The sequence below is a fragment of the Amblyomma mixtum genome, chromosome 3 (genome assembly GCF_055824585.1).
Source record: "Amblyomma mixtum isolate Tamu chromosome 3, ASM5582458v1, whole genome shotgun sequence".
NCBI classification, from domain to species: Eukaryota; Metazoa; Arthropoda; class Arachnida; order Ixodida; family Ixodidae; genus Amblyomma; species Amblyomma mixtum.
In genome coordinates, this window is record NC_143014.1 from 305,454,968 (window position 1) to 305,466,169 (window position 11,202).

General features: G+C 42.5%; 1 protein-coding gene across 6 annotated transcripts in view; it reads left to right on the top strand.

Moving 5' to 3' along the window:
• Positions 1 to 3,513, top strand: part of LOC149355467 (uncharacterized) — a 109,556-nt gene extending 106,043 nt beyond the window's left edge. For all 6 annotated transcript variants that reach the window (XM_089583804.1, XM_089583803.1, XM_089583808.1 and 3 more), the window contains one exon: positions 630 to 3,513. In XM_089583804.1, coding sequence (XP_089439930.1) covers positions 630 to 718 — 89 coding nt within the window. In that variant the 3' untranslated portion in view covers positions 719 to 3,513. The remainder of the gene's footprint in view (positions 1 to 629) is intronic.
• Positions 3,514 to 11,202: the final 7,689 nt, after the last annotated feature.

Below are 11,202 nucleotides of genomic sequence, written 5' to 3' on the forward strand. Positions count from 1 at the left end.
CTCTGTGTGTAGCCTGGCTACGTGATCCTTTTTTAAAATTTCCTTCCTTCATATGTTTTTGTGTCCTGGCTGTTGGTATTTCGCTTAGCCTTGTTGAATGCATATGGGATTTAGATCGATTTGCATTGCGTGAACCTGACGTTCTGAACGTGATTGAAGCTAGATCGAACTGGTTGTCAATATGTGTTATGGTAACTGTTTTTGCCCCCCGAACAGACTGCAGCTCACAGTCTCATACTTTTTATACTATTTTGTGCTGTGTGCCCTAGGGAGCACCAAAAAGCTTGATCTACCGGCCCTGCTTGGTGCTCTCCAGAGCATTATTCATGTCTTGTGCCAACTAGTCGGCATTCAGTGTTTTGCTTTTGTATGCAAGGACTATCTTGAATAAGCTGGAAAACAAGAGTAAAGCCTTAGAGCAAGCAGTAAAACTATTCACCTTTACTTCAGTCCCTCCATAACACAGAAATGTCGCGGTTTGCCGCATGTGTAACCTGCTACTAAATTAATTCTCTTCAAACCCTTCTGTTCTCATTTACAGACTCTCTTGCATGGTGTGCTACTTAGCATCCAGCAGAGCGTACCATGGCACCCAAGAAAAAAAGGCCGTTTATTTTTTTCTCGTGCAGGAAATCTGGCCGTACTCGGCTCTAGAGGCGAGAAATGGAGGCGACTCACGGAACGAGAACTGCCGATGTCCGAAGATGGGGCCAAGTAGTTCAAGGAGAGGGGACGTGGTTCCCTCACACTAAACACAAACCAACCCAGATGGGTGTAAAATGGCTTGTCCTCCAGTGTTTTCCCTAATTGAGGTTTGAAATACACCATTAGATTTCGGTTGGTTGGTTGGTTTATGGGGTTTAACGTCCCAAAGCGACTAAGGCTATGAGGGACGCCGTAGTAGAGGGCTCCGGAAATTTCGACCACCTGGGGTTCTTTAACGTGCACTGACATCGCACAGTACACGGGCCTCTAGAATTTCTCCTCCAAAGAAATTCAGCCGCCGCGGCCGGGATCGAACCCACGTCTTTCGGGCCAGCAGCCGAGCACCATAGCCACTGAGCCACCGCGGCGGCCATTAGATTTCGTGTGGACTTGCACACCAAAAAATACGATATGCTTGCAGTTGGCAATGGGAGCAGATTTTCGCAGTTAGCAGTGGGAGGTTTCAACCGCGGCGGTACGCTGACCGGTGGCTGTGACGTCGTGTGTATGTATGATGCCAAGCTTTCACAATGCCGGCATTCAGGAGGAGAAGGTGATGACAGCAGTCCGCTTCTCTATATGGTTCTTTCGCTGTTTCTTACAACGCTACTACAACTGCTAACGATATAGGCGGAATGGTGCTAGTTCATGAAATATCGCACGTTCGAATGCACTTTGTAATAAAGAACAAAGTCTAATCGAACCTCAAAGGTGAGATATACCAACTAGCACCATTCCATCCATATTGTTACGCAGTAGTACTGTAAGGAACATGGCCAAAACGCTGGATAGAAAAGTGCATCAGAACGCTGTCTTCACCTCCTCCTCCTGGGTGCCTGCCTGGCAAGATCATAGCACCATGAATACACGACACTGCAACATTTCGCCATACTCAGCAGAAAGAAAACTAGACCACCGGCACCGGCTGTGAGGAAAAGTCTGAGCTGAGTTGCTGTGTATAAGGCACTTCAGTAAAAAACACACAAATCATGGCTCCAGCGCCCGCCGAACCAATCTTGACGGGGTGGCCCGCAATGGGCAAGAAAAACGGAGTTGGTCAGACAGTGGGCAAAGAAAGCCAAAACAAGACAGTCGTAACTGATCTACATACCAAGTTCCTACAATGCATTCTTTTTTTTCTTATAAAAGTTTACTGTCCCTTCACTGTGGTCCAAAAACCGGATCCCTGAAGTTAAACCTCAACAGTGCACTAGGAAGTCACCTGCGGCCAGCTGCACATCGGACAAAAAATGTTTGATATCTCTCTGTTTAAGGAGTTTTTGAAAATACGCTTGAATGTTGTACGCTTAACATCCATTCATTTCTGTCACTTATTGTTGCAGTCCTTAATGGAGCTTCTCAAGGAAACTTCTGAAATCCACGCTCCACTCGCGCATTTAAAATATAATTTGCATACCATTTTCACCCAGTCTGATTCCTCAAAATTGCAATGTAAGAGTGAAAGGATTCGCATTAAGGGTCACACAAAAACATAGAATATAGCTGGTGCTTAGTGGTTTTATTTTCGAGCAAAAACAGTTTTGAATTTCACTTACATAGTGCAAGGAAGTGTGCAAGACTTCACTTTTTAAGCACGTTACAAAAATGCTACTAGCACGCCCTGAAAACACTGTTCCCAATTTCACTTGTGCATGCGAAGTACGTTCATTCCGTTAGGTGTTCGAGAACACTGAATGGCAGACCACTGTTACAAACAGCACTGGATTATCACAAATATGCCAGTTACTAAGCTACACACAACTGGAATAACCCCAGCAGCATTTTGAAAGGTTGCTAATTATGGTATGTGAAGTTTATGCAATTAAAAAGAAATTGAGGAGTCTGCGTAAAGTAATAAACAAAAGGCCACAAAAATTTACATCTCTCTAAAACAGGACAATAAACAACATTTACAACGACACTTTTTCGAAATGTATTACAGAGGGGGGAAAACCGGAAATGAGCGTCTAAAAGTAATTAAAACGTGAAAACAAATCGTGAAAAATCGTGCAGAGATGACTTCGTTCGCTATATTTCAGGCTAACCGTGCACTAAGATAAGGTTATCCAAAAAATGTTAGGCACCAGACAATACGATTTTTTTAAACCCGGCGTCTAAGTCCCAGTGGCTAACTTCAAGATGTAGATCTAAAAATTACAGCAAAAAAAAAATAGAATACATAGACATTCTAAAGCAGTCCACTAAATGGACAGTAAATTAACACAGGTATCCAACCAATAACTTTTCCGTTTGTTCGTAGAAATACCTAGGACACACATAACCTTGGAAAACATATAAAATACAATTTACACACATTCACATAAAAACAAGCCTTAAAACAACTTTTTGTTCAATATTTGTAAGCCTATGCTCTACAGAAAGTTTCTAAGCACAGAAACAGGTTAGCCACCAATTTCAAGGGGTCCGTCACTAATATAAAGTACAGCACTCGTTTCTTGTTTGAAAAAAAGATAAGAATATCAAGAGGGGAATACAGAATTCGACTGAAAACACATGCAAAGATGCACACTTGCGTCTTAATCCAACTAACAAATAATGACTAATGCTCAAACACAAGGAACGAGTCAACCTGGTATTACCTTGAGTGACGGCACTACAAGCAAAGGGAAAACACATGGCCAAAGGACAAAGCAGAAAGGGCACAGGCATTCTGTTTGATGGGGAGAAAGGCATTCGTCACCTTCACTTTAGGACATAGGGAAGTAAAATTCCAGAAAAGTTCCGATGGCAACTGATCAGACTAAAGGACTGGTATTTTGATGAATAAAAAAACTGAATTTCTGGAGGCCTATGTCTAAGTGCATTTTTCCTTGAAAGCTGAAATGTTCAAGTACGTTAACACTTAAAATTTTTTCTTACAGCAGGATATGTACAAATGCTAGGAACTGTGTCATGGCAGATTGGGAAAACTATTACAAGACAGAAAAATGAATCAGTGTTGCCAGGAAGGTGCCCGAGCTAGATGCAAAAAGACTGAATAGCCCAGGCGGAGATTAGAAACACGATATGGTGATGACTCCTAGGGCCAATATGTTGCTGTTCCTGTTTGTCATTTGTCTTTCATGCTGCCACATAATTGACGTAAAGCATTTGTGAAAAGATTAGAGCCCAAGTAATTCGCTTCTTGTTGTGCATTGCTAGCAGTGAAGATCGCTTGAAGGTACAGAAACTCTCGCCCTGACCTCCGTGAATGTTAATGTATCCATGGATGCTACATATGCTTTATTGTATCACTTAGGAGCCAAACCATTTGGCTCCCACTTTTGACAAAGGCTATACAGCTGTTTTTTGATAGGTTCATGCTGATATGGTTTTCCTTTTGGTGCACTCTGGCCAACTGCATCATATAACATGTTAACATTAGTAAGATATAGCAGCACAGTTTGTGTTCCAAACAATACTAAACAACTAGATGTGTACAGCATACACTGGCAGAAGATGCAGCTCTGAAGGAAAGATTAACTGGATTTTAAAAGCTCAAGACCATCTAAGCATCGCCTAGCCTATAAAAGCACTCGCAAGAAAGCTCAGCACACAGTATGCCTTCTTTTCATTTTCCGCACGGAACACCCAAAAGGCTGCAAACAGCAGAAACCCCACAGAAGCGATGAGGTTCTTACAAGGTGCAGGCCAATGAACAGGATAACTGCGCCTGGACAGGTGAGGAGGGATGGTGTAAGTACATGGTCCTGCAAAATTAATAACAAAATGCCATCGACATTACTAAGACTTGTAGGAGAGCAAAGATACTGTCACATTTCAGTATCATGTGCATTACAACTACACTATCCTAGGGCTGGTGTCCCCTCCCCAAGTGAGAAATTTTACATAGAAAAACCATGCTGAACCCAATTTCAAATGAATAAATAAAAGAAATTCAATGTTCAACATGTAAATAAGATGACCTTTTTTTAAAGATAATGGCAACCAGGGTAATGTACTTGGAGCTACCAACACTGTTTCCAGCTTCAACTTCACTGCCCACCACAGTGTCCAGAAGCAGACCTTAGAAGTTTTGTATCAATTTTCTTTGCCTTCATGATTCGTTATTATGGATGAATCAAGACAATTTTTCTCAGGAGCCAAAGTGCCCATATTAAAGAGTTGTCTGTGAAACATAGTTACTCATTCTGTTTGCACTTTGCTATTATTGCTCAATTTCTGTGCTCTGTATCCACTCCTGCTTGGGCCTCACGGCCTGGAGTATGCCATAAATAAAAAAAATAAAATAAATATGATTTACCTATCAGATCTATGATCACATTTCGTGGCCCGCCACAGCTATTCAAAAGATAAAATGCTGCAATGGCCTCCCTACCAAAGATGTGAAAATCATACTAGCTGTAAGGATGGAACAAGTAATGAAAGGGGGTTTCTGCACAAGTAGAACGGGGACGGAGTTCACGGCGGGCGACACAAAATGGGCGAGCAGAACAGCGGGCAGCGCAGAAGATGGCCACTCTATCTGAACCAGTCTCATGCAGCGCAGCGGCACTTCGTCTTTGTCGGTGATTCGTCCGTGATGTTCCCAGGCAGTATCAGGTGCAGCCGTCATGGTTCGCTAGAGTAACAATAATACATTTTTAAGATCAACTGTCCCTAAATATGGTAAAGGTGCCCTTACACAATAAAATGAGCTTAAAGGGACAAAAAAACAGGCATATTGCGGCCAATTTGACAAGGTAGAGTGACAAGCAAAGAGCCCCAAAAAGATATAAAAATTGAACACACCCTCAAATACCCCTTGCGTATTGCTTTCTTGAACGTTCACAGCCATAATTTCAAGCAAGCTTACAATTTTATGCAGTAAAAACATTGAATTTAGATGGGAATTTGCAGCTCAACTTTAGTGGCCTGCCTTGTAGTGATGTACACATATAGTGAACTAGAACACATCAGTTGCAATACAAGGAACTACAAACAGGCTACAATCTGCATGAAGTATAAGACTTCAAATTTAGTATCAATTACTCTGACACAAACAGGCACTCACTGTGCGAATACGCACAAAAATGTTTTAAAGTTTATATGCGGGCTTAACGTCCCAAAGCAACTCAGGCTATGAGAAACGTCGGAGTGAAGGGCTCTGGAAATTTCGACCACCTGGGGTTCTTTAACACGTACATGCACACAGATGCAATACTGAACGAGTTACTCATAAAACACGCTGGCCAATCACCTTGGAAACATTGCACCCAGTCGACTCCTAGAGTTGTGTTGGGTTTAGTGGCACACAAGCATCTAAGGCTATCATGTGCCAAGCTCAAGGTGTAGGAAAATTGATTTCTGTAGAATTTTACTAAGTGAAAAACATTGGTGGTGTAAACAGCCTAATTTAGTTGCTGTTACACTAATACGGAGAGAAAAATTTTTGAAATGTTGGTATTAAAACCTTTAAAGAAGGTCGAGTAACCTCAGTGGCAATCCTTGGCTGGGCAAGGATCCCAACCAATCAAGTAAAAACCTCAGCATTCTTCTTAGGAATAAGAAGATGGCTCAGGTGTATAAAAAGTGGTGAAAAGTTGTGGATCAGAATTTTTAGTCTCTTGAGAAAACCTGCTTCTCTTAAAAAGCTAGAAACACACGATATGTCAACAATTGCATTGTCGCCTAAGACAAGTGTTGGGTGAAAAGGAATGTGTTCATTGTAAAATTGAGTGAAGTACTTTTTTCTTTTTTTTTTTCAAGTTTTACACATGACAATAAAATGTGATTAATTGTAAGTTCATGTCCACATTTTTCACACACTGGTTTTTGTTTTGAAAGCAGGAAGCTGTGTGTAATGTGTGCGTGTCCAATGCGCAGACGGCATAAAATTACTTCGGTAAAACGTTCTTGGTGCCGCAGGTTTTCCATTCACCAAGGACAGGCTTTACTAAATGTAGCTCGTTGTTAACTTCGTCGTCCCATGAGGCATGCCATTTTCCTCTAAGTTTATTTTTTACAAGTTTCATGCAGTCTTTATAAGGTATATCTACTTGTTTTATTTGTACGTTACAAGCACGTGTGGCACATGCGTCAGTGCTCTCATTCCCCCGGATTCCCACGTGACTAGGGACCCAGCAAAACTTTATTATAAGTCCTTTTGTTTCAGCTTTCACTATGTTATGTATTATGCCTCCTATTATGGGTTGAACTGCATTTCTGAAGTTTAGTGCTGTAATTACGCTGAGGTAGTCAGTGTAGATGACAGATTTTTGTATATTTCTCTTGATTACTTGAACCGCAACAGCAATGGCATAACTTTCTGCCGTGAAAACTGATGTGCACTCAGGTAGCCGAATTATTTTTTCTTCTTTCTCTTGTATTACTGCACTCTCAACGTAGTGTACGGTTTTCGAGCCATCTGTGTAAAAATCTGCAATTCTTGTACTTATCCTTCAGTGCCAAAAACTCCTGCAGTATATATATTCTTGTGGAGTTTGCTTTTTATAGATGTGGGTCAATGTAAAATCGCATACTGAGGGAAAGCTGTACCAAGGTGGCAATGGGTGGGGTCTCTGGGTAATATTGGGCAGTGTATTCAGTATACCCAATTCTTCGCATTTTTCTTCAAAGCGGAGGAAGAGTGGTCTTGTTGTTTGAGGCTTGTTGTTAAACAGTTGTTTGGATTGGCATTTTGTAACTATGGGGTAGCAGATATGTTCTGGTAGCGAACGGGTTTTTAGGACGTATGCGGATGTCAGCATGGTTCTTCTGTCTGTAAGGGAGGGTTCATTGGTTTCGACAGAGACTGTTTATGGGGAATGTTCTGTAAGCGCCAGTTGAGAGATGTAAACCAAGGTTATGCATGGGGTCCAGTTGTTTCAGGTATGATGTCATCGTAGACCCATACACGATGCACCCGTAATCGAGGCAGGATCCTACTAGAGCACAATAAATGTGTAAAAGGCATGCCCTATCGGACCCCCACCGTTTGCGTAAGTACCTTTAGGACATTTAAGGATCGGGAAGCATTCTTCAGGTTGCTTATGTGTGGAAGAAATGTGAGCTTTTTAACAAAAATTGTACCTTGAAATTTGTGTTGGTCTTTTATTGGTAATTCTGTTTCCCTTAGGTGGAGGGTGGGATTGATCTGTAGGCCTCGTTTGAGAGAGAACATGACGGTCACTGTTTTCTGAGGAGAGAACTGGAATCCGTTCCTGTCTGCCCATGCCACAAGTTTATTTATTGTCATTTGTACTCGTCTCTCGCATGTTGATATGTTGGTTGAAGTGCAGGCGATCTGGAGATCGTCAACATAAACTGAGTACATAATTGATTTTAGGATTATTTGGGCTAATGAATTCATTTCCACGACAGAGTGTAGTGCTTAAAATACACCCCTATGGTACTCCATTGTCCTGAACAAACTTCCTTGAGATGGTTGAACCTAGGCATACGTGAAAGGAACGGTTAGATAGGAAGTCCTTTATGCATTCAACATCCTTCCTCGGATACCAAGCTGTGCTGAATCACGGAGTATCCCGAACCTCCAAGTTGTGTCGTATGCTTTTTCGAGGTCAAAGAAGACAGCAAGACAGTGTTTTCTATGTATGAAAGCCTCTAGGACAGTATTTTCTAGGCGAACTAAATGGTCTGTTGTCGAGCATGCCTTTTTAAACCCACACTAATAAATTTCAAGGAGTTCCCGAGATTCTAGCACGAAGGTTAGCCGGATATTTAGTACGCTTTCAAAAGACTTGGCGAGGCAGCTGGTAAGAGAAATTGGTCTATAACTGCCAGGGGATGTTGGCTGCTTACCAGGTTTCAGGAATGACACTATAATGGCTTTTTCCAAGCTTCTGGAATTTTTCCTAGTGTCCAAATTTTGTTAAAAATTTCAAAAGTGCTTCTATAGAAGGTTGCGACAGATGTGCTAGCATTTCGTAGCATATTTCATCGGGCCCCGGGGCAGCCTGTTTGCCAGTAGGTAAAACTGTTTATTTCCTGGATTGTGATTAATCTATTGAAAGGTTCAGTTGTGCAACCAGTTGCTGGAAGTCTACTTTGCTCAGCTGTGTTTTTGTACCGTAAAAATGATTCTGTGTAGTGTGCGGAACTGGAAACACCTGAGAAATGTTCACCCAGGGTGTCTGCTTGTTCTTCTATACTTGTTTGTGTATCAGGGGATATAAGAAAAGGAATTGTGAAAAGGGAGAAGTTGCCATTTAATTTACGAACTTGCTACCACATTTTTTTTGGATGTGATTGAACTGTTTATTGCTGATATGTAATTTTTCCAGGAAGCTTTCTCTGCATTTCAACGGATATGCCGTGCATTAGCTCTCGCCTTTTTGAAGTTCATAACGTTCTTGTGAGTGGGGTATCTTCGAAAAATTCCCCAGGCTTTATTTTGCACCTTTTTCGCTTCTCTACATTCTTTGCCATACCACATCTTGTGGTTGTGTCGAACCACCCCAGAGGACTGAGGGATAGCCAGGCGTGCTGCAGAAATTATGAAGGATGTGATCATTTCATTTAGTTCATCTACATTTAGGTGGTCCACAAATGTTTTGTATAGAGAGGCCTTTTCTTGAAACAGCTCCCAGTCAGCTATGTGAAGTTTCCAATGACGCGGTTGGCTAGGGATGACTGATGGTGATGATGACAAGCTGATTACTACCGGCAGATGATCGCTTCTGTAGGGGCTTTCAAGGACATCCCATTTAAAATCCATAAAAGCAGACGGTGAACTAAAAGACAAGTCTATGCAGCTCATTTTTCCCAAGCTTAGAGAACAGTCGCTTAGTCGCTTTGGGACGTTAAACCCCATAAACCAAACCAGAGGACAGTATGTTTTTACCTGTATTGAGCAGGCAGACATTATTTGACAGAATAAAATCTTCTAAAATACGGCCCCTAGTATCTGTTTGTGTACTTCCCCAAAAACCGGAGTGAGCATTAAAATCACCGACTACCAGGTATGGCTCCGGTAGCTGTTCTAAAAGTGTTTCTAGGTCGTGCAGTGTTACTGATAGATCTGGCTGTAGATATACCGGGCATATGGTGATTGTTTTAAAATGGAGGATGGTGACTGCAACAGCTTCATATTTGGTTTTAATCTTTATTTCACGGATTGCAACACCACTCTGCACAATAATAGCAACACCTCCTGAGAGCCTATCTGCTTGCTCTCGGTCGCACCGAAATACTTGATACTTCTTTAGGATATTTTGCTGTTTGGGACCTAAGTTTGTCTCCTGTAGGCATAAAGCCACAGGAGAAAGTGTGTTTAAAAGTTCTGTTATGTCACAGTAATTATTTAGTACTCCACGGCAGTTCCAGTGTATAAGGAACGCCATGTTGGACAATTTTTGGGAATGTAGTTAAGAAGTTACGATACTGGTTTTGGGGATGCCATTAGTGGGCTCTTTTCTTTTTCTTTCAAGAGAGCTGCACTGCCGCTGCAGCGGAGGCGAGCTCTGCGTTTGTCCATCGCCTCGCTAGGGGCTCTGGAGGCCCGCAGAAATCCCACGGGTGTGCGGTTTGCAGGCCTCTCCCGACTGGGGGAAGCCTTGTGGGCAGCCGACTGAGAGGCCGGCGGGCTCTTTTTGAGAGGTGGCAGGGCAGCCTTGGCTGCGCCTGCCGGGGACGGGGGAGGCCTTGCCTCAGGCTTTGCCTGGACATTGGCCGGAGACCGGTGCGATGTGCCGCCCCTGCGCACCACATCAGCAAAATTTGTGCCTGCACTGAAAGAGAATGTGTTGATGTTGTGTGACAGTCGATTACGAGCTTCTTTAAATGAAGTTTTTGTTTTGTTTTGAGAATTATTATTTCTTTTTCAGTTTTCTGCCTTGGGCAGGACCTTGAGTAGGCAGGGTGATCTCCTTCACAGTTTGTGCAGCTCAGCGCTGCGGCATCACAGTTTTCAGAAACATGCTTGTGTGAGGCACATTTTGCGCAGGTTTATCGACCACGGCAACTCAGCGACCCATGGCCATATCGCTGGCAGTTGAAACATCTTCTGGGGTTTGAGATATAGTGTCAGATTTTGATTTTCAAGTAACCTACTTTGATGTATTCAGGGAGTGTGCTGGAGTTGAAAGTGAGGACGAGATGTTTGCTTGGTATTTTTTTGTTTTCTTTCCTAATTTTGATACAATGTACATTTGAGACATTTTGGTCTTTGAGACCCTCCAGCATTTCATCTTCGGTCAGGTCGAGAAAGTCACTCTGATATCACACCACGGACGGTGTTCAAGGATGGGTGTGCAGTTGTGACAGGAATGTCCCCTAATGAAACTATGCTGGACAGTTTGGAGTGCTGGTTGCTGCCTTTAATTTCCAGAAGCAGGTCACCGCTAGGCTTTTTGACAACTTGTAGCCCGTGCCGAAGGCAATGGTCAGACATTTGGAAACCATGAATGGGGACAATTTTCTTGCAGTTTTTGCAGTTTCACTGTTAATAACGTGGTACTTTGGAAATGTTTGTCTCGTTTTTGGAAGCACTGGCTGTAAGGTCTTCGGTCCGCACTCTTTTCAGGGTGCGATCAT